Here is a 27,500-nt window from a genome sequence, read left to right as displayed (position 1 = left end):
GTTTGATAAGTCTGAGTGATTTGTATGCGTTTGTTTATCAAAACTTTTTTTTTGCAAAGTGACTCAGAGACTGACTCCTCAAGATTCGATTCAGTTTGATGATTCTTCTGAAGATGAAAAACATATTTAAAGTTTATTCCTATTGATATTTTACATTTGTTTAGTACACCTGGGTGACCAGGAACAGGAAATTGTTCACCCATGACTTCCTGTGTCATGTGAACCTTTTGGAATTTCATGGTTTTCTGAATAAATTTGTCATAAAATGTGATCTGATCTTCATCTAAGTCAGGGGTACGGACAAATATAATGTGTCTATAATAATAACACAAAATAAATTCTGATCCCTCATGTCTTTATTGAACACACTCATTCAACATTCAAAATGGCCGTGAAAAAGTAAGTGAACTCTAAGAATTAATAACCGGTCGACCCCCCGGCAGCAATCACCTCAGCCAGGCGCTTCCTGTAGCTGTGGATCAGACCTGCACGTCGTTCAGGAGGAGTTTAATCCCGTTCTTCCTGCAGAACTGCTTTAGCTCGGTCGTATTCTTCAGACGTCTCATGTGTACGGCTTTCTTCAAGTCATTCCATAGCATCTCTATCGGGTTGAGGTCTGGGCTCTGACTCCGCCCCTCCGAAAGCTGGATTTTGTTTTTCTGAAGCCGTTCTGTTGTGGACTTGCTCCGGTGTTTTGGGTCGTTGTCCTGCTGCATCACCCAACTTCTACACAGTTTCAGCTGACGCACAGACTTTCTCACATTATCCTGAAGAATTGTCTGATATACTCGGGAGTTCATCTCCCCTCAGTGACTGCACGCTGGCCGGGCCCTGATGCAGCAGAGCAGGCCCAAATCATGACGTTTCCTCCACCGTACTGTACGGTTGGGACGATGTTTTCATGATGATACGCCGTGCCTTTTCTACGCCAGATGTAGTGCTGTGTGGTTTTTCCAAATAGTTCAATCTTAGTTCCATCAGTCCACAAAACATTTTGCCCATACCGCTGTGGAGTGTCAGTGTGCTCTGTGCAAACTTCAGGCGTGCAGCCATGTTCTTGTCAGTAACCACTTCGTGGTGTCCTGCCGTAGATACCCTGCTTGTTCAGTGTTTAACGTATTGTAGACTCATGAACAGAGATGTTCGCCAGTTCCAACGATGCTTCAAATCTTCGGCTGTCATTCCGGGTTGTTTCTTTACCTCACTGATGTGTCTTCGTTGTGCTCCTGGTGCCATTTTGACTGGACGCCCACTTCTTGGTAGAGTAGCAACAGTCCAAAAGTGTCTCCATTTGTAGAATGTTTGCCTAATTGTAGACTGGTGAAGTTCTAAAGTCTTTGAAATCACTTCATGACCCTTTCCAGCTTTATGTAAATCAACATTTCTTGCTCGCAGATCCTCTGAAAGCTCTTTTTGGCGAGGCACGGCTCACATAAGCGTGTGCTTCTTGTGCAGAGCAAACTCCAAACGTTTGAGGGGTTTTTATTAGTGAAAGTAGCTGTAGTCCACACCTCCAAACTCATTTTCTCAACCAGACTGCAGGTGTGCTGAAACCTGACTCCAATTAGCTTTTTCCAGGTCATTAACTCAAGGGTTCACATACTTTTTCCTTTTTCACTTTTTTTGAGGGATCAGAATTTATTTTGTGCTATTATTTTACACACATTATATTTGTTAATACTCTTGACTTAGATGAAGATCAGATCACATTTTATAATTTATGCAGAAAACCATGAAATTCCAAAAGGTTCACATACTTTTTCTTGCCACTGTAAATATGAGGTAACACACAGGCCAAATTCCCTTAGTCATTCATAACAGTGGGTAAGAGCGAGGAATACAGCTGTGATGTGCAGCAAAAGGTTGTTGAGCTTCACACAATGGGGCGTGTCTATAAGAAAACAGCACAAGCATTGAAAACGCCCATTTCCACCATCAGGGCAATAATTAAGTTGTTTGATTATGAATCTCAAATTTGACTCTGATTCAGTTTGATTCTTTAGGAAATGATTCAGTGCTAAATGAATCTCAAATCTGATTTTGATTTGATTCAATTCTGTTAGAAATGATTGTGTGTTAAGACATCTCAGTTTGTTTGTTTTTTATTCTTTGGAAAATGATTCAGCACAAATACGATGCCAATTGAAACTGTGTGTGTGTGTGCGTGTGCGTGTGTGTGCGTGTGTGTGTGTGTCAGGTTGGATGGGAAGCACGTGGTGTTCGGCAGTGTGAAGGAGGGGATGGAGGTGGTGAAGAAGATGGAGGCATTCGGCTCTCGCTCTGGGAAAACCTCCAAGAGGATCATCGTCACCAATTGTGGAGAGCTCAAATAACACACACACACACACACACACACACTCACACACAGATCTCATCACAGTGAGCACTTATCTAACACACACACACACACACACACACACACACACACACACACGACATGACGAGGTTTCAGGTTGAGTTTGTGTTTACTAAAGACCACATCAGCATTGAGAACACGAGCCAAAGCCATGGGCCTCGTTCCAATGCAGTTCATAACACACCCTCATTCACTTCCTCTTCCCATGCCCCTCCCCTCTGCACCTCCCCTCTGTCTCCTCCCTTCTGTCTCTGTAAAATCGAAAGTTTTTTTTCCTAGTGACAAACCTGTTCCCATTGGGTTTTATTCCTCCAAACAGAGCCAGCTAAAATTTCAAGAACCTCTTTAAATAAAACTAGCTAGCTGACGTTAAATAATATCTCCAAAAAGTCTGGCTAGCTAATGCTAATGGAATAGTCATTAGATCGTTTGATTTGGGGATTGTCTTTATCGTCTCTGGCTAGTTTTGTTTGTGGATTTAAACAATATAATTTAGGGGCGAGAGTAATAAAGCAGATTAGCGTGGGATTAATTGACTGCAATAATGTAGCCTGTGGATCTGAGCCGAGTCTGGATTAAATAAGCCTGGATTAGTTCATTCTGGATCAGTGAAGTGGACCGGTCCAGAGTCTCCGTATTAATGTGAATGTTGTATATCAGTGTTTCCTGAAACCGATCCTCAGGGACACCTTTGTTGTAGCTCCTCCCACACCTGTACCAGTGGGTGGAGCTCTGAGAGACACCTGACTGACACACTGGTGTATATTAAAAAGAAAAGATTTGATTTCAGACCGCGTTACAGTGTAAATGAGGAGAACACCAGCTGTGTGTGTGTGTGTGTGTGTGTGTGTGTGTTTGAGGTAAATGTGCTGAATGTGGTGTTTACTCTGGTACTGATCCTGTTGGAGCTGGGCTTTAACTCAGAAATAAAATAAAATAAGCTAACACAACCTCCTGACCTTCAGGTCTGTGCTTCTGTTTTTATTTTTCACAAATCTCACAAAGCCGTATGTTATTCAGAATACAACATAGAAAACATAGCAAATGTTTAAACGGAGGAAATGGACCGTTTAAGGAAAAAATAAGGTCATTTTGAATTCAATAGCCAAAACACGTCTCAAAAAAGTTGCAACAAAAGGCTGGAAAAGTGAGTGTTGGTGAAAAGAAACAGCTGGGGGTTAGTTGTGAACGGGTCGGTAAGATGACTGGGTATAAAAAGAGTCTTAAGAGAGGCGGAGTCTTTCAGAAGTAAAGATGGGATGGAAGCAGATGTTGCTCTAAAACCTGTATATACCTTTCAGCATTGATGATGCCTCTCCAGATGTGCAAGCTGCCCGTTCCATAGGCATTAATGCACCTCCATACCATCAGAGACGCAGGCTTTTGTGTGTGTGTGTGTGTGTGTATATAATGTATGTGTGAAGATACTTTGGGCAGGTGTTCACAGAAAATGTTATAATAATATTAACTCTGCTGTATATCCACGAAAACGACATGTTTAGGTGAAGCTCGGTGCTCCATTTCCTGGAGAAGTCATGTGAGATGTTGTTTGGACTCAGCAGGTGATAGAGCGCCATCTGGTGTTAGTTCTCCGTGCACTTTGTTTATTGGAGGAGAACGTGTTTGAGGAATGATTTTACTCCAGCAGATGAGCAGTGACGGGATGAGAAGCTCAGATGATCAGATGTGTCTGAGATGAAGATGTTCACGGTTCCATCACTCCAGAGTCATGTCAGGTTCTTGATCTAGATGATGTTGAGGAGCTTGTGTTGTGAGATGTCTGCATTGCTTGGTTTATGTGCTGGATGTGCGAGACGCTGCAGATTCTCCTGAGCACATGATGATTGAATGTTTCTGTATGTTCGCTGTTGTGTGTTCAGGTTTGAGAGAGTACGCATCATCTCACACACATCCTGCTCACAGCACCCCTCCTGGGTCTAAATAAACGAGGGGAAGGAATACAAACACAAGCAAACGTGAATGAAAGTCAGAAGAGTCTCATCCACAGCCAGGTTCTGCTTTTCCCTCTGCAGCTTTCAGCAGACTCGAGTTCTAGTTCAGTGTGTAAAGTGGAATCTGACAGGAAGTGTGTGTGGGTGTGTGTGTGTGTGGGTGTTGACCCTGTGGTGGTTGTCAGTGCTCTAATGCTAACAGTGTTAGGTTAGCAGATCATTTCGCTCGAGAAACGTTTCATTAAGTTTCATCTGTGAGGTTCTCTGTTCATTCTTAGAACCTTTATAACATTTTTAAAACCTTCTGACAACATTTGTAGGAACATGAAGTTATGTTTCTTTAACGTGGGTGTAACACTATCCTCTCTCGCACCCTGTGAGCATGGGACGTGAGCGGGAGCACAGAGAGGGTGCACTTATTTCAGATTTGGAGCAGTTATCAGAAGCGTACCCATTTCACCCTTTCTTGTAATTTATTATTAATTACTCAACTATTTTAACTATTATTGTCTATTTTAAAATTCCTCCTGACCTTTCTAATCTATTTTGTGTTTTAGGGTTTTTGTAGACGAGGAACAGGAGCAGCTCCAGCTCCGTCCTCCTCCCAGAGAAGCTCTCTGAGATCAGACTTAACGCTTGGCACTTGATCAGTCTGATTCTCTCTGCTGTCTGTGGAATGAATTACAAATCAAAACACGATTTTATTTTCTCTAAACAGATACGAAAGAGGCGGAGCCAGTAGGATCTGTACGGTCTGGGGCGGGGCATATTTCTGGGCCACAATGAAATTGAACATTTAAACAAAAGCCTGAAAACCTGCAATAAAGAAATGAACGAGATCCTTACTTACGAGTCTCTGATTTGTGGAAGATGTGTTTCAAATTGTTTATTACTGAGACTTCTAAAAAATAAAATAAAATTAAAAAATGATTGCAAAATGCGCCTTTAAAGTCTAAAGACACCAGAGCTGTGATGATCTCTCTAATGTTCTATAAAAATCATTCAGTTATACATATTATAATGAACATGTTCCTAGAGAAACAGAAATAACAGCCTGGCTGAACTGCATTAAAGTAAACTTTTCATCTGAGCCAAATTTATAAACCTGGTTCAGCTCGCTGTAAGTACAGCAGAAAAATCCTGCTTCCTCCTGTTCTCACGGAAAATATACTTTCTGTGATGGAACGTGAGTGTCCGATATCCCCTCTATTATATTCATCATCCATCAACAGTTTGAATGAGACGAGGTCACTGACTCCTGCACCGAGTTCCAGCTCTCACTGGCTGTCAGTCTTTCTGAAGGTGTTACTGGGAGTCTTAGTCTTAAGAGGTTTAATGGCTGTGTCTGAGGCTCTTCGGGAGGATGTTGAGAACATCAGGAACTTGTTCTGGAATCAAGCAGGCAGGTGCCTCCATCTCTGTACAGCTGACACTGCCATCTAGTGGTAGCTGCTTTTATTAGGCACAGGTGAGTGTGTGTGAGAGAGAGAGTGTGTGTGTGTGTGTGTGGATCGGGCAAGACAAACTGCAGAAAGAAAATCTCAAAATCCAAATGAACATCGAGCTCAATGAATAATAATAATAATAATAATAATAATAATAATAATAATCACAGTGCTAAAGCGGTAGCTACATGCTGTACGGGTCTTACAGGTGAAAGTCAGAGCATCAGGTACAAATATTTATTCAGACAGTATTTACAGAAACTGATACACTGAAACACACACACACACACACACACACACACACACACTGATACACACACAGTGATACTGATACACACTGATACACACACACACTGACACACACACATATTGATACACACACACAGTGATACTGATACACACTGACACACACACACAGTGCTACACACCAATACACACACACACACACACACAGTGCTACACACTGATACACACATCGGTAAACACACTGATGTACACACACTGATACACACACACACACACACACACACACTGGTAAACACACTGATGTACACACACTGATACACACACACACACACACACACACACACACACTGGTAAACACACTGATGTACACACACTGATACACACACACACACACACCGGTAAACACACTGATGTACACACACTGATACACACACACACACACCGGTAAACACACTGATGTACACACACTGATACACACACACACACACACACACACACACACACCGGTAAACACACTGATGTACACACACTGATACACACACACACACACACACACTGGTAAACACACTGATGTACACACACTGATACACACACACACACACACCGGTAAACACACTGATGTACACACACTGATACACACACACACACACACCGGTAAACACACTGATGTACACACACTGATACACACACACCGGTAAACACACTGATGTACATACACTGATACACACACACACACACACACACACACACACACACACACACACCGGTAAACACACTGATGTACACACACTGATACACACACACACACACATACACACACACACACACACACTGATACACACACAGTGATACTGATACACACTGATACACACACACACTGACACACACACATATTGATACACACACACAGTGATACTGATACACACTGACACACACACACAGTGCTACACACCAATACACACACACACACACACACAGTGCTACACACTGATACACACATCGGTAAACACACTGATGTACACACACTGATACACACACACACACACACACACTGGTAAACACACTGATGTACACACACTGATACACACACACACACACACCGGTAAACACACTGATGTACACACACTGATACACACACACACACACACACACTGGTAAACACACTGATGTACACACACTGATACACACACACACACACACCGGTAAACACACTGATGTACACACACTGATACACACACACACACACACACACACACCGGTAAACACACTGATGTACACACACTGATACACACACACACACACACCGGTAAACACACTGATGTACACACACTGATACACAGTTCTGTTTTTTAACCACAGGCCTGAAACAGAAACCTGTAAGACTAGGTTTTGTGTGTGTGTGTGTGTGTGTGTGTCTGTGTGTGTGTGTGTGTGTGTGTGTCTGTGTGTGTACAATATGGGAGGGAAAGAGATTTGGGATGTTATAATTATATAACATATAATTATATGTATAATTTCTCCCGCTCAGGTGTGTAATGAAGACTAGAGTGTGTGTAGATATGAATACACACACACACACACACACACACACACACACACACACACACACACACTGTAGATGAATGACTACATGTCCATAACTGAACTCAGACACAGCCACATCAGTAGAAAGTCTTTAAGTAACTCGTATCCAGTCTCAATTCACGCTCAGAATAAGCAGTTACATTCTTTAAGCCCAGGCCGGTCCTGATCAGTTTGGTGCCCTAGGCAAGATTCTACCTGGTGCCCCTCACAATTCCCCCACCGCTCAGTGCGTTCATACACTCATTCATACACTCATTCATACACTCATTCATACACTCATTCATACACTCATTCATACACTCATTCATACACTCATTCATACACTCACACAGAAACTGCACTGTTTATGTCTTAGAGATTTTAATTATTTACAGCCTAAACACAAACAGCAAGAGTAATTACACCTAGCATTCATACACAAACATGTATTCAGTGAGCACTTCTCTAGCATGCTGTTTGCTATAATATATATATATATATACAGTATTTCACAAAAGTGAGTACACCCCTCACATTTTTGTAAATATTTGATATCTTTTGATGTGACACACTGAAGAAATGACACTGTGCTACAGTGTAAAGTAGTGAGTGTACAGCTTGTGTAACAGTGTAAATTTGCTGTCCCCTCAAAATAACTCAACACACAGACATTAATGTCTAAACCGCTGGCAACAAAAGTGAGTACACCCCTAAGTGAACATGTCTAACATTGGCTAATTAGCCTAGCAAAGCTGTCAGTAATGTGTAGGCCTATGCCTGGTTTCTTGAGGCAGACAGAGGATGTTTATTCCCCAAACAACACCTGAATAGTCTTTCCAACATTCCCTAACATCCTCAGTGAAGTTAAGGTCAAAGTAACTGACATTAACTCTAGCTAGCTATTTCAGTTAGCAAATGTTATTAGTATCGTCCAGAGTAAGCTCTCTAGTAGTAACACTGATCCGACGGTAACTACTATACAATTAACTAAACTATCATATCACATTACCTCTACCTGTTCTTATCCTCCTTATCCTGTTTCTGTTCCTCGTCTCTTCTTCTTCTTCTTCCCTGGGCGCCAGACGGCTGTGGTCTTTCTGACATGATTGAAGAAGACTCTTGATGCTAATCTATAACCACAACCACTCCCATCGTCTTCACTTCATCACTTCAGTTTCTCTGTGTGATCTTAAAGACACTTCGACATTACCATATTAACCATCCCACATATCTGCTTTCATTTCCACGTGTGAATCAAACACATGTCCTTTTTACAACAGTCTTTAAGCCACACCCACAGTTTAATTTAACAGTTTTTTTTTTTTTTCGGCATTTCCCAGAGCTCTTATCCAGAGCGACTTACATTGAGCTCATTTATACTGAGCAGTTGAGGGTTAATCGCCTTGCTCAAGGCCCCAACAGTAGCAGCTTGGCAGTGCTGGGGCTTGAACTCATGACCTGATAATAAATAATCTCAACGACACACCCACATTCCAGTCAGAGGTCTTTAAACCACACCCATTTACTTCACTCTTTTTACTTCACTTATTTCCGCATATAAACTGAGACTTGTTGACATTACCGCATATAGTCTGTAAGCCACGCCCACTCACTGCATGTCTGCAATACTCGTACAGTATGTATCTAACTCACACCCACTCGCGCTACTTTTATTTATATGTATAAACACAACACCCGGACATCCCAAGTCACATCAGTCATTATTTCTATACATAATCTCAATAATATGGGCGCATGGTGGCTTAGTGGTTAGCACGTTCACCTCACACCCCCAGGGTCGGGGGTTCGATTCCCCCTGTGTGTGCAGAGTTTGCATGTTCTCCCCGTGCTGCGGTACTCCGGTTTCCTCCCCCCGTCAAAAGACATGCATGGTAGGCTGATTGGCGTGTCCAAAGTGTCCGTAGTGTGTGATTGTGCCCTGTGATGGATCGGCACCCTGTCCAGGGTGTGCCCCGCCTTGTGCCCCATGCTCCCTGGGGTAGGCTCCAGGTTCCCGGTGACCCTGAAGAGGATAAGCGGTGTAGAAGATGGATGAATGGATCTCAATAAGACAGTATGTTGATGTTACTTTGTAGAATATTTAAGCCACACCCACTTACAGCAGCTCTAATTTACATATGGAAATCAAAGACACGCCCTCACAACGACACAGTTTTCCAGCGGCTTTATTTTTATGAACTTTATATCGCGTGCGTTCAGAAAGACTACATCTGCATCGGGACTGTCACTAAACACCACCCCATCAGCACTTTATTCTTTTATCAGCTCATTTATATCATTATTACTGCTTTTACTGATAAATAAAATGCGGACGTCGTCGACGTCATAAACTCCTTGGACACACCCAGTGCGCGTGCGCGTGAGTGTGTATGTGAGTGTGTGTGTAGGCAAATCAGAGGCACACACACTTCCTGCTTCAGCTTCATCACACTCACTGTAAGTCTCTCCATGTCTCATATTTAATAATACTTATTACACTGTGTGTTGTTAATGCGGTTGATCCGGATAACTGGGTGTTTATCTCGGATTAACGCGCGCGCTTTTATCCCGAGATAAACAAACCGCTCTGATGATCAAAGTTAGGCGTTTCATTAATCCGGGAAGTGAAAGTGCTGTATTAATCATCTCCAGCCTGCAGGAACTGTGTGCGCGCGCGCGCGCGTGTGTGTGTGTGTATATATGTGTATTTATGCGTGCGTGTGTGTGTGTGTGTACAGTTTTGTTGTGTTTAGTTGTACTGGTTTGGGTTTAATTTCCCGGAATTGTCTCGGGTTATGTAATGCTGTAATCTCGGGACACTGCCCGGGTTTGATGGCAGCCATTTTACACAAAAATCCTCCAAACAAAGCTACAGAGTCATAACTCACGATCTCATCCCATATCTCGTTTTTCGCGTTGTAATATCTCACTTTAACGCCTCACTGCGATAACTCGTGATTATGCGGTAGTGACGAGTGAGTCTCCGGAGGAATCGGTTCCTTTTAAACGGCTCTTTTTAAGCAATCGATTCCTTAAGGATGAGTGAAGTTGAAGATTGATTTTGACCACATTTTCCTTCTTATGCTGTAGTTTTTAATTTCTGAAGCACTTGTTAACACAGTGTGCCTATAATCTGTGTAGGATATTGTCAATAATTCAATTCGATTGTTTTGTTTTTTTAAAAAATCTGATTGCATTATTAATCTGTCGGCTGTTAACACACATAGTTATAAAAGATGTATGAAAGTGTTAAAATAAGTAACTAATAAAATATATGCTCCACAGTTCTTTGAACTCGGATACCATGAATCAAATTAAAGGTGCGATAGTCAATTTAATAACCTGTAAAACATACAGAACATGATATTTAAAAAAAGAATGGTTTAAGCCACGACTTAAGGACGAAAGTCTTTTGCGGCTGAGAAAACCGTTTTAAATACTGACGTCTGGTCCAGGATGCTTGTTTGTGTTCGGCTGTGCCTCCTGTTAGTCCCTTTATAGACGCTCTAATCTGCAGGCTGTTGTAGTTCCTGGGGGCGGAGCTTTGTGAACATAGACTCAAGGAGTTAAAAAAAATTATTATTAAAGTGTCTAACCCATTTACTTAACTGTTAAAGAGTTAATCTTGAAAAAAAATGGACTCATCTTTTCTAATGCACCTTTAATTGAATGAATCAAAACTCATGTAGTTTGAATCAAATGAACTGAACGACTCATGACTTGGGGAAACTGATTCAGTCAATAAGTCTAAACTTAGGAAGTTTAAATCGAATTAACTTAACATGTCAGAATATGTATAAAAACTCTGCTAGTTTAAATCTGACGAGCTGAAGGAATCACATTCAGGTAGTGTGAATCGAATGAACAGAACCGCTCGCAACTCGTGGAGTTTAAATCAAATGATTCAAACAAATCCAAACAATATGTGTCTGTGTGTGTGTGTGTATATATATATATATATATAACAAATGAAGAAATCTGGTGGATTAAATTTAACAAATTTTAATGAATTAACTCGCTTTGTGTTTGAATCAAAGATTCGGCAGTGAGTCATCATTATGTTGTGTTGTGTTAGACTAAAACCAGTCGATCGGGTTAGACGAGTCGGTTCAGTTCTGCTAGGATTTACCACTGGAAGTCACACACACAAAAATCAAATTGTGCTTTAGAAGCACGAAATAAACACGGATTGACTTTAGATAAATATTCAGTTCTTTCTCTCACACACACACACACACACACACACACACACACACACACACACTGGAAGCTCTCTGAACTGAGATTGTGACACTGCTGTATTGCAACAGCGTTAAGCATCCACGTTGTGTGATTTCTGCCAGCGAGCTTCGTTGCGTCCTGCGCCTTTCACAATGTTTGAAGAGGATTTGACGGTTGTATAGGACCTCGGAGTGAATTTTAAAGGTGCAGTAAGCGTACTGATCCTGCCTCCTAACTCCTGACTCGCCTAAAACAAACTCATTCAAATCAGTTTGGGCTGGATTTCAGGGTCGTCAAGGGTGGAGCTGAAATACATCACACACACACACACACACACACACACAGGCTCGTTTATCAAACTGGATATGAATACATTTTAGTCCTAAATTGTTCACAGAAGCGCATTTTCACAAGAAATGTGGTATTTGTGAAAATGCAGTTTGTTGGAAGAACATTCATATCCTGAGATTCACTCCTGAGTTCGTGTAAATCTCCATATAAAGAGACGCGAGAGTCGTATAAACTGTAGCTGTGATTTTTGTTATACGCGTCACCCCGTCACGTTTAAATCAGGTTTATTTCACTAACATTCTGAGAAACTCGGTCGCTTCACGTTAACCACTCGAAGAAAGCGATTCCAAAACAAATCCACAAAAGGCAAATTAGACTAGCTGTTCAATGAGGGCAAAAGTAATGGCACCCTATACAAGGTGGAAGAGTTAATGTGTCTGGGGGGGCAGCGCACTGCGCTGACCAAGCTATATTACTGGGTTACGTTACTGTAGGAGGCGCTCTGACATTGTTTAGTCGTTTCCAGCTCTCTGTGTGCTTTGCATTTCATGGAAGTTTGTGTGTGTGTGTGTGTGTGTGGATGATGTAAAGCAGCCCTGCCATGAATGTGCTACAAGTGTGAAGAAAATCAGCAAAACGTCTGTAGATTTCTCGTTCCATTCGGCCTAGAATAAGTTTACACTCAACTTTATTTGACGGTTAATAACCGAGGCCCGCCGTGAGAAACTCAGCATCTGGATGAAAAGTTAAAAAAAAAAGTATGATGTTTACCATAAGAAGTCCATCATCATTAGGAGTATTTGTGAACTTCATTTGGCCATGTTACAAATACAAATACCGTTCTAGTCATTGTACACGAATAAGTTGCAGAAATGGTTTCTCATGATCTTTAATTGCACTCGTTCGTCTGTGTGGGCGTGGCGGTGGATGCGCGGTGGGTGTGGCAGTGGACGCGCGGTGGGTGTGGTGGACGTACAGTGGGCGTGGTGGTGATGCGCAGTGGGCGTGGTGGACGTGCAGTGGGTGTGGTGGTGGATGCGCAGTGGGCGTGGTGGATGTGCAGTGGGCGTGGTGGTGGATGCGCAGTGGGCGTGGTGGGCGTGCAGTGGGTGTGGTGGTGGATGCGCAGTGGGCGTGGTGGACGTGCAGTGGGTGTGGTGGTGGACGTGCAGTGGGCGTGGTGGTGGATGCGCAGTGGGCGTGGTGGTGGATGCGCAGTGGGCGTGGTGGATGCGCAGTGGGCGTGGTGGTGGATGTGCAGTGGGTGTGGTGGTGGATGCGCAGTGGGCGTGGTGGTGGATGCGCAGTGGGCGTGGTGGACGTGCAGTGGGCGTGGTGGTGATGCGCAGTGGGCGTGGTGGACGTGCAGTGGGCGTGGTGGTGATGCGCAGTGGGCGTGGTGGACGTGCAGTGGGCGTGGTGGTGGATGCGCAGTGGGCGTGGTGGACGTGCAGTGGGCGTGGTGGTGGATGCGCAGTGGGCGTGGTGGACGTGCAGTGGGCGTGGTGGTGGATGCGCAGTGGGCGTGGCGGTGGATGTGCAGTGTGGAGGTAGAGGCATGGTATTTGTTCTGGAGCCACGGTGTGTGTACTGAACAGTGCGCGTTATATCGTGTTTATATCGCTCTAACACACACGAGTCAAGCCCTTTGTGTGAGTAATATTGAGAGATGTCTATGTATAGACATCTCTCAATATTATGCACCTGTAACTCCCTGTGATCCTAACACACCTGAGTCAGCTCGTGAACACACCCTGTGTGTAGCTGCAGACGAAACCCCAGGGCTGTAAAGTGTGTTTCTCTGGGATCTGTTGTGTTCGCAGCAGTAGTAGTGGCTAATGAATAATAAATGCCACGCCCACTCACATCGTGTGTACTGAGCAGCGTCGACCACACCGTTCCTTTCTCTCCGCGTGTAACTAGCCCTCGATTGTGCGAGTGTTGATATCTTGTATAGCGTTATCTTGCTTTGTGTTTGTCGCTTTCCATTAATATACATTATTGTAATTATTCACATAAATGCTTGCTTTTGTCATGAATATGAATCTTTTTTGTTTTTGTTTACTGTTGTAGTAGTGAAGCGTAAATGTCAGACTAGACTAGCTTGTTGTTTATTGCGTGTTGTTGTAATTACGTAGCAACACAAACTGGATCGGTGTTAGTCATTCGCAGCACGTGACCGTGACCGTGACGTGACCGTGACGTGACCGTGACGTGACCGTGACGCGAGTTTTCCATGCGCTTGGTTTAAACTGTTTCATCCCACACACCATATCATTAGCACTGACTTTTTAAATCTGTGTTGCCGAAGTGGGCGTGGCTTCGTACATTTTCAGAGGGTAGCATAAAGACTGTTTTTGGCGAAACATGCAGGCAGTAATAATTGTGACCAGCCTAATGCCAATCTCTCTCTCTCTCTCTCTCTCTCTCTCTCTCTCTCTGTCAGAGTTTGCCATAATGAGTTACCCCGGATACCCCGGTTACCCACCTCAAGGTGGTGGTTATCCACCCCAACAGCAGCAGGGGGGATATCCTGGGTATCCCCCTCAGGCTGGGGGTTTCCCAGCAGGGGGTGGTTACCCACCCCAGCAGCAGCAGCAGGGGGGATATCCAGGGTTCCCCACTCAGGGAGGTGGTTATCCTGGATTCCCTCAAAACCAGCCCGGAGGTTACCCCGGCATGCCCCAAGGTAAGTGGCAGGCAATGTTCAGGATGATGCATCAGTTGTGGCCTAAATAGTGTGGAGTTCTGATGCCTTTTCCTCTTTAGGGATGATAATGTTGACCTTTGTGTTGTTTCAGGTGGATGGGGGGGTCAGCCTGGGTTTGGAGCTGTAAGTACCTTTCATCAGTCTTGTATATTTAATCCCAAACGCACATGATGTAGCTGTATGAAGTGCACTGTGAAGGTCTAATACCTGTGTGTGTGTGTGTGTGTGTGGTGTACAGCCAGGAGGAGGGATGCCGCAAGGGTATCCTGGAGGTCCGATGCCGGGACAACAACCCATGCCAAGTTACCCTGGAGGTGCTCCTGCCCCAAACCCCTCATTTCCCGGCATGCCTGGCTTTGGAGGACCCGGAGTTCCAGCTGGACCCGGAGTTCCAGCTGGACCCGGAGTTCCAGCTGGACCTGTAGGACCTGCAGGACCTGTGGCACCTGGAGCACCTGCCTTTAACGTAAGAGCAGAAATCATCCTGGCTTCTGATTGGCCAGAGATGAGACGTAGTCCCAACATCCTGTCCGAAAACACACAGTCATGAACCCGTTACATTAAACCCCACCAGATCAGATCTCAGACTGTTTGCCCAGTTCACTCGTCTCTTCATCGTCCTGTCATCTCGTCCCAGCGTCTCGTTCACACCCTTACTTCTTATAGTCGACGCCCTGCCGTAACACAAGCATGAATACTGAGACAAACTCCGAATGTTAAACGGTCTCATGTTAGACGCTGTGTAGAGTCTAGGAGCCGTTTGTGTTGTGCTGCGCTGATGAGATTAGCAGCGAGCGTTCTTGTGTACTGCGTTAATATATACGCGTATGTTGATTTTTTGTTTTTGTGTGTATATTTTTTGCAGCGTGGTTTTCGTGGCACCATAAAGGACGCCGCCGGTGCTGACCCTCTCCGAGATGTTGAGGTTCTTCGCAAAGCCATGAAGGGCTTCGGTGAGACACCGTCACGCTTTTATCATTGTCTGCTTTATCCACGCTCTCGGAGAAAATGATTCTACGGCAGTGGGTTTCCCATTCATGCTAGAAACCTCAACCATCCCGAGAGCTCTGCAGGGACGCACTAAATGTCTGACTCGTGTTACCGAGAAACCGCAGAGAAGCGTAAACTCCTCTGTCCTGAAGATGTGGGAAAACTTTCAGAAAAGTTACAGCGTTACCTCTGACTGTTACACAGCGCTGACACTGGAGACTCCTTCCATACATGTTGAATAAACTTCTCCTTACCCTGGAGAAAACATCACCATGTCGACAATTTTTAAAAATCTGTTCATGTGGTGCGACCGCCGCACACATCCCTGTGAACGAGCTGTTACAATAGAAACGATACCGTGTCAGAACAAGCTCTTATTTGCTGTTATAGAAAATGAATCAACACCTTTATTTATTTATTTATTTATTTATTTATTTATTTATTTATTTATTAATTTGTGTATGTTTAAAAATGAATCGTAGCTAAACATGGAGGTAGCGTTAGCTAGACTCCTCAGCATGAATCGCATTCCTGTGTTTTTGTTTGTTTGTTTGTTTGTTTGTGTATTAGGTTGTTGACTTGTTTGTTGTTGTCTTGTAGGCACTGATGAGAACGCCATCATCGAGTTACTAGGCAATCGCTCCAGTAAGCAGCGTGTGCCGCTGGTTAAGGCTTACAAGACCACTTACGGGAAGGTGAGACGGGAAACTTCTGAAACGTCTGACTGAAACTTCAGATCTAGACGCGGTTCCCTCTGTGTTCTTCTCTCATGCTGCAGTTGAGCAGTTGCAAGGCACAGTCAGGTTCTTCTCACTTCAGAAGCCACTCCAGCATTACCGTGTATCGAATTTATAGCTCCAGATACGGCTGAAAGCCAGGACGGCCTGATAGAGCAGTGTGTGTGTGTGTGTGTGTGTGTGTGTGTGTGTGTGTGTGTGTGGTAGAGTTTGACCATTCCATCAGATTAAACACACTCACTTCATTTCCTGTCAAACTTATTACTGAATACATAATGCTAATAATAATAATAATAATAATAATAATAATAATAAATGTCTCCATTTCAACAAACTCAAATATACCTGAAGTCTGTAGAATCTATCTTGCGCTAGCTGTCTAACTTGATGACTCCGCCTCCAGCTTGACCGCATGGGCGGGGCATATGATTAGAAACATTGGTACAGTGGGTAGCGTTCCTCACCGCTCCAGGATCCCAGGTGTCTGATTTACTTTTCTTGTCTCTGTCTGTTTTTCTTCAGGATCTGTTCAGCGATTTAAAGTCGGAGATATCAGGGAACTTTGAGAATCTTGTGTTGGCCATGTTGCAGAGTCCATGCCAGTTCGACGCCGCCGAGCTCCACAGCGCCATAGCGGTGAGTATGCGTGAGTGGAGCAGGAAAGCTCATCTAGGAGCTGTGTCGAGATCACATGTTTGAGCAGTTTATATAGCTGTATGTCCTTTTTACTGGATTTTCAGCGCGAGAGATTGGACTGTGAGTTGTGTTTTTTGTGGCAGTAATGATGGGAGTGTGTTAGAGCTCCACCTTTAAAGCTGATGTGATTTTAGTCGCACAAAAGGGCTTCCAGTGACTCACTCATAGTCAGGTTAGTGTTTCTGTGGGGTTTTCAGTTTAGAGGACTGTAGCGATGGATGTTAGCGTGTTACGGATGGATGCTAGTGTTACAGACGGATGTTATAGACAGATGTCAGTGTTACAGACGGATGCTAGTGTTACAGACAGATGTTAGTGTTACAGACGGATGTTACAGATGGATGCTAGTGTTACAGACAGATGTTAGTGTTACAGACGGATGTTACAGACGGATGTTAGTGTTACAGACGGATGTTACAGATGGATGCTAGTGTTACAGACAGATGCTAGTGTTACAGACGGATGTTAGTGTTACAGACGGATGTCAGTGTTACAGACGGATGTTCCAGACAGATGCTAGTGTTACAGACGGATGTTAGTGTTACAGACGGATGTTAGTGTTACAGACGGATGTCAGTGTTACAGACGGATGTTCCAGACAGATGCTAGTGTTACAGACGGATGTTAGTGTTACAGACGGATGTTACAGACGGATGTTAGTGTTACAGACAGATGTTACAGACAGATGCTAGTGTTACAGACGGATGTTACAGACGGATGTCAGTGTTACAGACGGATGTTACAGATGGATGCCAGTGTTACAGACGGATGTTACAGACGGTTGTTAGTGTTACAGACGGATGTTACAGACGGTTGTTGGTGTTACAGACGGATGTTACAGACGGATGTCGGTGTTACAGACGGATGTTACAGACGGTTGTTAGTGTTACAGACGGATGTTACAGATGGATGTCAGTGTTACAGACGGATGTTACAGACGGTTGTTAGTGTTACAGATGGATGTTACAGACGGATGTTAGTGTTCCAGACGGATGTTAGTATTACAGACGGTTGTTAGTGTTACAGACAGATGTTACAGACGGATGTTAGTATTACAGACGGTTGTTAGTGTTACAGACAGATGTTACAGACGGATGTTAGTGTTACAGACAGATGTTAGTGTTACAGACGGATGTTAGTATTACAGACGGCTGTTAGTATTACAGACGGATGTTACAGACGGATGTTAGTGTTACAGACGGATGTTAGTATTACAGACGGATGTTAGTGTTACATGTTACAGACGGATGTTACCGAAGGATGTTAGTGTTACAGATGGATATTACAGACGGTTGTTAGTGTTACAGACAGATGTTACAGACGGATGTTAGTGTTACAGACAGATGTTAGTGTTACAGACGGATGTTAGTATTACAGACGGATGTTAGTATTACAGACGGATGTTACAGACGGATGTTAGTGTTACAGACGGATGTTAGTATTACAGACGGATGTTAGTGTTACATGTTACAGACGGATGTTACCGAAGGATGTTAGTGTTACAGACGGATGTTACAGACGGATGTTAGTGTTACAGACAGATGTTACAGACAGATGCTAGTGTTACAGACGGATGTTACAGACAGGTTGTTAGTGTTACAGATGGATGTTAGTGTTACAGACAGATGTTAGTGTTACATGTTACAGACGGATGTTACAGACGGATGTTAGTGTTACAGACGGATGTTAGTGTTACAGACAGATGCTAGTGTTACAGACGGATGTTACAGATGGATGTCAGTGTTACAGACGGATGTTATAGACGGTTGTTAGTGTTACAGACAGATGTTAGTGTTACAGACGGATGTTACAGACAGATGTTAGTGTTACAGACGGATGTTACAGACGGATGTTAGTGTTACAGACGGATGTTACAGATGGATGTTAGTGTTACAGACAGATGTTACAGACGGATGTTAGTGTTACAGACGGATGTTAATATTACAGACGGATGTTAGTGTTACAGACGGATGTTAGTGTTACAGACAGATGTTACAGACGAATGTTAGTGTTACAGACGGATGTTAGTGTTACAGACGGATGTTACAGACGGATGTTAGTGTTACATGTTACAGACGAATGTTAGTGTTACAGACGGATGTTAGTGTTACAGACGGATGTTACAGACAGATGTTAGTGTTACATGTTACAGACGGATGTTAGTGTTACAGACGGATGTTACAGACAGATGTTAGTGTTACATGTTACAGACGGATGTTAGTGTTACAGACGGATGTTACAGACGGATGTTAGTGTTACAGACGGATGTCAGTGTTACAGACGGATGTTACAGACGGTTGTTAGTGTTACAGACGGATGTTACAGATGGATGTCAGTGTTACAGACGGTTGTTAGTGTTACAGATGGATGTTACAGACGGATGTTAGTGTTCCAGACAGATGTTACAGACGGTTGTTAGTGTTACAGACGGATGTTACCGAAGGATGTTAGTGTTACAGATGGATATTACAGACGGTTGTTAGTGTTACAGACAGATGTTACAGACGGATGTTAGTATTACAGACGGTTGTTAGTGTTACAGACAGATGTTACAGACAGATGTTAGTGTTACAGACGGATGTTAGTATTACAGACGGATGTTAGTATTACAGACGGATGTTACAGACGGATGTTAGTGTTACAGACGGATGTTAGTATTACAGACGGATGTTACAGACGGATGTTAGTGTTACAGACGGATGTTAGTATTACAGACGGATGTTAGTGTTACATGTTACAGACGGATGTTACCGAAGGATGTTAGTGTTACAGATGGATATTACAGATGGATGTTAGTGTTACAGACGGATGTTACAGACGGATGTTAGTGTTACATGTTACAGACGGATGTTACAGACGGTTGTTAGTGTTACAGACAGATGTTACAGACAGATGCTAGTGTTACAGACGGATGTTACAGACAGGTTGTTAGTGTTACAGATGGATGTTAGTGTTACAGACAGATGTTAGTGTTACATGTTACAGACGGATGTTACAGACGGATGTTAGTATTACAGACGGATGTTAGTGTTACAGACAGATGCTAGTGTTACAGACGGATGTTACAGATGGATGTCAGTGTTACAGACGGATGTTATAGACGGTTGTTAGTGTTACAGACAGATGTTAGTGTTACAGACGGATGTTACAGACGGATGTTAGTGTTACAGACGGATGTTACAGATGGATGTTAGTGTTACAGACAGATGTTACAGACGGATGTTAGTGTTACAGACGGATGTTAATATTACAGACGGATGTTAGTGTTACAGACGGATGTTAGTGTTACATGTTACAGACGAATGTTAGTGTTACAGACGGATGTTAGTGTTACAGACGGATGTTACAGACGGATGTTAGTGTTACAGACAGATGTTAGTGTTACATGTTACAGACGGATGTTAGTGTTACAGACGGATGTTACAGACGGATGTTAGTGTTACATGTTACAGACGAATGTTAGTGTTACAGACGGATGTTAGTGTTACAGACGGATGTTACAGACGGATGTTAGTGTTACAGACAGATGTTACAGACGAATGTTAGTGTTACAGACGGATGTTAGTGTTACAGACGGATGTTACAGACGGATGTTAGTGTTACATGTTACAGACGAATGTTAGTGTTACAGACGGATGTTAGTGTTACAGACGGATGTTAGTGTTACAGACAGATGTTAGTGTTACATGTTACAGACGGATGTTAGTGTTACAGACGGATGTTACAGACGGATGTTAGTGTTACAGACGGATGTTACAGACGGATGTTAGTGTTACAGACGGATGTCAGTGTTACAGACGGATGTTACAGACGGATGTTAGTGTTACAGACAGATGTTAGTGTTACAGACAGATGTTAGTGTTACATGTTACAGACGGATGTTAGTGTTACAGACGGATGTTACAGACGGATGTTAGTGTTACAGACGGATGTTACAGACGGATGTTAGTGTTACAGACGGATGTCAGTGTTACAGACGGATGTTACAGACGGATGTTAGTGTTACGGATGGGCGTGTTGGGGATGGGACTTTTGAAAATGTGTTTTTTCTTTACATAATTTTTGAATTGCAGAGTGATCCAAAGCCCTCCCATGTGTGACAGCAGTTCTTTAATGGTGTGTGTGTGTGTGTGTGTGTGTGTGTGTCTACAGGGTGTAGGGACAGATGAACCATGTCTGATTGAGATTCTTTCATCTCGCTCTAACGCCGAGATTCAAGAGATCAACCGTATTTATAAAGCAGGTGGGTGTACACGTCCACACGCGCCCGTGTACTCACGTCTCACGTTGATGAAGTGAACCTGTAATAAAGGCCTGTGTGACTGAATTGTCAAATCTTTTTGTAATAGTTTGGGAGCTTGTGTATCTAGCAGTTAATGGAAGCTAATGACCTCCAGTTTAGAGTCATAGCTCCAGTACAAAGCTAAAGACATCAGGCATGTGTCTGGCTATACAACTGAAATATCATTGATGTGTGTGTGTGTGTGTGTGTGTGTGTGTGTGTGTGTGTGTGTGTGTGTGTGTGTGTGTGTGTGTGTGTGTGTGGAGATAATAAAGAGTGTGTTCTCTTAGTGTGTGTGTGTGTGCGTGCGTGTGTGTGTGTGTGTGTGTGGAGATAATAAAGAGTGTGTTCTCTTAGTGTGTGTGTGTGTGCGTGCGTGTGTGTGTGTGTGTGTGTGGAGATAATAAAGAGTGTGTTCTCTTAGTGTGTGTGTGTGTGTGTGGAGATAATAAAGAGTGTGTATTCTTCAGAATACGGTAAAACTCTGGAGGACCGCATCATCCATGACACCTCAGGTCACTTCCGCAGGCTGCTGGTTTCTCTCTGCCAGGTGAGACTCGTTTATCACTTACACTGGGATTGATTAATATTCACAGATATAGTGAAGGGAAGTGCATGATGGGTAATGTGGTTTCTGTATGTCTTGGTGTTTTAGGGGAACCGTGATGAGAGGGAGACTGTGGACGTTGCTATGGCCAAGCAGGACGCTCAGGTGAGACACAACCTCACGGCATTGATTCACTTTCTATAACAGCAGCTCTGACAGCAGTGCAGCTACATCCATTTACATTCATGCACTCGTTCTAATGCCTTATCGTTTCTATAGTAACAGCTCATTCACGTGTGTGTGTGTGTGTTTTAGGCACTCTACTCTGCAGGAGAGAAGAAACTCGGGACGGACGAGTCTCAGTTTAATGCTATTCTGTGTGCACGCAGCAAACCACACCTGCGACAGGGTACACACTACACTACACAGTACTACACAACAGCACACTACACTACACAGTACTACACAACAGTACACTACACTACACACTACTACACAACAGTACACTACACTACACAGTACTACACAACAGTACACTACACTACACACTACTACACAACAGTACACTACACTACACAGTACTACACAACAGTACACTACACTACACAGTACTACACAACAGTACACTACACTACACACTACTACACAACAGTACACTACACTACACACTACTACACAACAGTACACTACACACTACTACACAACAGTACACTACACTACACAGTACTACACAACAGTACACTACACTACACACTACTACACAACAGTACACTACACTACACAGTACTACACAACAGTACACTACACTACACACTACTACACAACAGTACACTACACTACACACTACTACACAACAGTACACTACACTACACACTACTACACAACAGCACACTACACTACACACTACTACACAACAGCACACTACACTACACACTACTACACAACAGCACACTACTACACAACACCACACTACACTACACACTACTACACAACAGTACACTACACTACACACTACTACACAACAGTACACTACACTACACACTACTACACAACAGTACACTACACTACACACTACTACACAACAGCACACTACACTACACACTACTACACAACAGCACACTACACTACACAGTACTACACAACAGTACACTACACTACACACTACTACACAACAGTACACTACACACTACTACACAACAGTACACTACACTACACACTACTACACAACAGTACACTACACTACACACTACTACACAACAGTACACTACACTACACAGTACTACACAACAGTACACTACACTACACACTACTACACAACAGTACACTACACTACACACTACTACACAACAGCACACTACACTACACACTACTACACAACAGCACACTACACTACACACTACTACACAACAGCACACTACACTACACACTACTACACAACAGTACACTACACTACACACTACTACACAACAGTACACTACACTACACACTACTACACAACACTACACAGCACTACACTACACCACACTACACTACACAGCTCTACACTACACATCACTACACTACACTACACTACAGCATGCAATAAAGTAATACACATGTTACACAACACTGCACAATAATATGCAGTACTTATACTACGTAGCATAACGTGCTATGAATATTTATTTCATGCTGATAATTGTTGTGTGTGTGTGTGTGTGTGTGTGTGTGTGTGTGTGTGTGTGTGTGTGTGTGTGTGTGTAGTGTTTCATGAGTACCAGCAGATGTGTGGCAAGGACATAGAGAAGAGCATCTGCAGTGAGATGCACGGAGATCTGGAGCATGGCATGGTGTCAGTGGGTGTGTCCATCATTTCCATATTCAAATATAACTGATTAGCAATTCAAATGATTTGTTCCACATTTGTGTGTGTCTGATGGGTGCAGCAGGGTGTGTTTGTCACATGACTGTGCTGGTGTTTTATTTGTTTCCTCTGTGTGTGTGTGTTTGTTTGTGTGTGTGTGTGTGTGTGTGTGTGTGTGTGTGTGTTAGTGAAGTGTATCAAGAACACACCTGGCTTCTTCGCTGAGAGACTCCGCAAGGCTATGAAGGTAGAGAACATGTTCTCGACAGTTTATTGCATTTCTGTCTCTCTTCTCGCCAAAATGTTGACCTCTGAGCTGCAACCTCTCCACAACCTCTCCACAACCTCTCCACAACTTCTCCACAACCTCTCCACAACCTCTCCACAACCTCTCCACAACTTCTCCACAACCTCTCCACAACCTCTCCACAACTTCTCCACAACTTCTCCACAACCTCTCCACAACCTCTCCATAACTTGCCCACAAGTTCTCCAGTTTTCCATTGATGATGTGTAAAGAGCTACTGATCCAGTCACTGAACTAACACCATCACGCCCCACCAAGAATCCTCAAAGTTCTCCACATTGTTGCGTCACGGTCCTTTGGTGAGAGTTGTTGGTAAAATCATCCTGAAGGTTCAGCTCCATAGTTCCTGCCACTTTTATTCTGAATCAGAATTTCCTGTTCGTTGAGTGGACATTCTAGCAGCCCGGCTTGGTGTCCCTGTAGGGTACAGAGCCTAGCTTCTTCCCAGTGGTGTTAGGTGTCCTTCTGGGTCATGAGGAACATGCAGGTGCTGTTTAAAATAAGGATAAGCCATTGTTTCCACTGGGGCAGCTCCTGAACAACAAAGAATACAGAATGGTTCTGGAACACTCGGACCTGGACACAGATCCACCATCAGCCAGGACGTGAAGGATGTGGCTTGTTCTTACCAGAAAGAGGTTTCGGAAAGTCAGATATGGTGCCAGAATTCCCTTCCAGTCATCCTCATTCCATCTCCTGCTCTTTGGCAGTCCGTTTGTGAACGTATCTTGGTAGGCTTTGATGTTGTCTTCATGTTTGTTAGTAGGGACTGCAGCAAGCACCGCGGTTCCTCACCAACCTTCAGCCAGGTTTTCATTAAGTCCTGAACAGCTCCGGTGAGGAGCGTTCTGGGAGACCAGCGTGATGCAGCAGATCTGTGACTTGGAGGCTGGGTCAGGGAACTCTGGGATTGTGGAGAGGTTTAGTGATGAAAGTTTTTAGCTGATGATCAGAAGGACGTGAATTCAGATCACTGTGGACTGTTTTTCTGTCTGTCTTACCGTCTATCTTTGTGTCCGTCTTTCCAACTTTTTCTCTGTCCCCCCCTCCCTCTGTCTTTCTCTCCATCCGTCTTTCTCTCCATCTGTCTTTCTCTCCATCTGTCTTTCTCTCCATCTGTCTTTCTCTCCATCCGTCTTTCTCTCCCTTTGTCTTTCTCTCCATCCGTCTTTCTCTCCATCTGTCTTTGTCATTCCGTCTGTCTCTTTCCATCTGTTGTTCTTTCATTTGTCTTTATTCCATTTGTCTGTCATTCTATACGTTTTGTCTGTCTTTGTCTTTCCACCAATCTGTTTCTCTCTCTGTCTGTATGTCTCACTTTCTGTCTGTCTGTAGGGGGCGGGCACTAAGGATCGGACTCTGATCCGGATCATGGTGAGCCGCTCTGAGGTGGACATGTTGGACATTAGACAGGAATATGTGCGCAACTACGGCAAATCCCTTTACAACGACATCTCAGTGAGTACACACACTCACACTCACACAGACACAGACACACACAGACACACACACACACACACACAAACAGACACACACACGGACACACACACACAAACAGACACACACACGGACACACACACACAAATACTGATTTTGAGTGTGTGGACTATTAATGTGTGTGTTTCTTTGCAGAGCGACACATCTGGTGACTACAAGAAGCTGCTGCTGAAGCTGTGTGGAGGAAGTGATTAAGAGGACACACAACGACACACACCGACACACACCGACACACACCGACACACACCGTTATACTCACACTGGTGCGCCTCTGGCCTGCCGTGTGTGTGTGATCTGCATTAGTGTGTGTGTGTGTGTGTGTGTGTGTGTGTGTGTGTGTGTGTGTGTGTGTGTTAAAACCTGTGGCAGATTTCTACACAGAGTTTATATTGCATTTATTTTAGCTTATAGCCGCGTGAGTTACACAGGAAGTACAATCATTATGGCCTTATAGAGTGTGCATGTGCCTTTATAAACATTTATAAACATATATAACACATCATTTTATAAATCTGTGTCTGTCTGTGTGTGTAGTACTATCATCACAATAAAGTCTGATGTATGAACGCCACTGTGTACATTCATTACTGAACTTTCACTGCATTTATACCTGTCTGTCTGCCTGCCTGTCTGTCTATCCCTCCATCTGTCTGTCTGCCTGTCTGTCTGTCTATCCCTCCATCTGTCTGTCTGCCTGTCTGTCTGTCTAGCCCTCCATCTGTCTGTCTGCCTGTCTGTCTCTATTTCCATGTGTCTTTTTTCTCTCTGTCTTCTCTGTCTGTCTTTCTCAGTGTCTTTCTTTGCACTTGTCTTTCTGTCTCCATCTGATTCCCCCCCCCATCTGTCTCTCTGCCCTTCATTCTTTCCATCTGTCTTTACTTCTGTCTGTCTCTCCATCGGCCTGTCTGTCCGTTCGTCTCCTTATATACAGTCCTGTGCAGAAGATACATCGGTGTATTTCTTGTGACGTTTTTGCCTTTAAAGCCACGTGAATTCTCTCTGATTTGCTGTGTTTTATAAAGTTTTTCCTGATGTGGTTCGGTTCATGGTTCTTCTGGAGGTTCTTCTGGAGGTTCTTCTTTCTCCGTTAAGGAATATCTTTGATCACAGATACACATTTCTACGTAACTTCTTTTCTTTCTTTCTTTTTTGGAAACCTGAATGTGAACCCCTTTCTACTGACAGTAATCTCAGAAGAGCTGCAGGGTGTTGAGTCTTCTCTGTGAAGGTCCCATGTGACTCAGAAGACACCTGAGAGTCGACTGAAGATCATCTGAGAGGCCGTAACGTCACGCTCCCTGTACGTCCGTCTGTACAGCTGTAAATTACACCACCACAAGGGTGGATCTACGTGGATCTGTCTCAGATACAGTTCTACATGGAATCTTTGAGGGTTCTTTTAGAGGGACACCCGAAGAACCCGAGGGTGTTTTTGTCTCTCTGTGCATGTACATAGGCCTGAGGTTCTAAGACTTTTTGAAGTCTGGCATGGTACAGGTTTATTTCATGAGAAAAACGTGTACAGTAATATTTGATCTCTTTATTAGAGCCATACAGCGTTCCGTTCCTGAACCTTTAGACACGTTAAACTGAATGAAAGAATAAAGTTGACATTTATAAGTGCACTAATGTTTGTTTATTTATTGTGGTTTAAAGCTGTTACACTTAATTGAGCAGGTAAACAAGCTGACTATAAAAACTACGATACCTAGATAATAATTTTGATACTGGCTATTTTATCTGTCTCTCTGTCTGTCTCTCTGTCTGTCTGTAACTTTAATAACATTAAGCAAAAATAATGCACAAACTCTTTAGCT

At 43.5% G+C, this 27,500-nt stretch overlaps 2 protein-coding genes across 2 annotated transcripts in view; both read left to right on the top strand.

The window, feature by feature from the left end:
- ppifb (peptidylprolyl isomerase Fb) overlaps positions 1-3,306 on the top strand; it is a 12,110-nt gene extending 8,804 nt beyond the window's left edge. The window contains 1 exon segment of the mRNA XM_053685273.1: positions 2,198-3,306. Within this exon segment, the coding sequence (XP_053541248.1) occupies positions 2,198-2,333 (136 nt within the window). The 3' untranslated portion in view covers positions 2,334-3,306.
- A 6,674-nt stretch (positions 3,307-9,980) lies between these two features.
- Positions 9,981-26,245, top strand: anxa11b (annexin A11b). The gene is given in 15 exon segments (NM_001200260.1): positions 9,981-10,019; positions 14,521-14,763; positions 14,876-14,907; positions 15,023-15,250; positions 15,650-15,737; positions 16,375-16,469; positions 17,034-17,147; positions 21,360-21,450; positions 21,960-22,039; positions 22,145-22,201; positions 22,352-22,445; positions 23,780-23,875; positions 24,068-24,126; positions 25,522-25,644; positions 25,819-26,245. Coding segments are annotated over 14 exon segments (1,449 nt in total). The 5' UTR covers positions 9,981-10,019; positions 14,521-14,531; the 3' UTR covers positions 25,879-26,245.
- The last annotated feature ends 1,255 nt before the right edge of the window (positions 26,246-27,500 follow it).

Source organism: Ictalurus punctatus, chromosome 13, assembly GCF_001660625.3.
Source record: "Ictalurus punctatus breed USDA103 chromosome 13, Coco_2.0, whole genome shotgun sequence".
Classification (NCBI taxonomy): Eukaryota; Metazoa; Chordata; class Actinopteri; order Siluriformes; family Ictaluridae; genus Ictalurus; species Ictalurus punctatus.
Note: the sequence above shows the minus strand (reverse complement) of the source record. Positions and strands in the feature narration are given on the sequence as shown.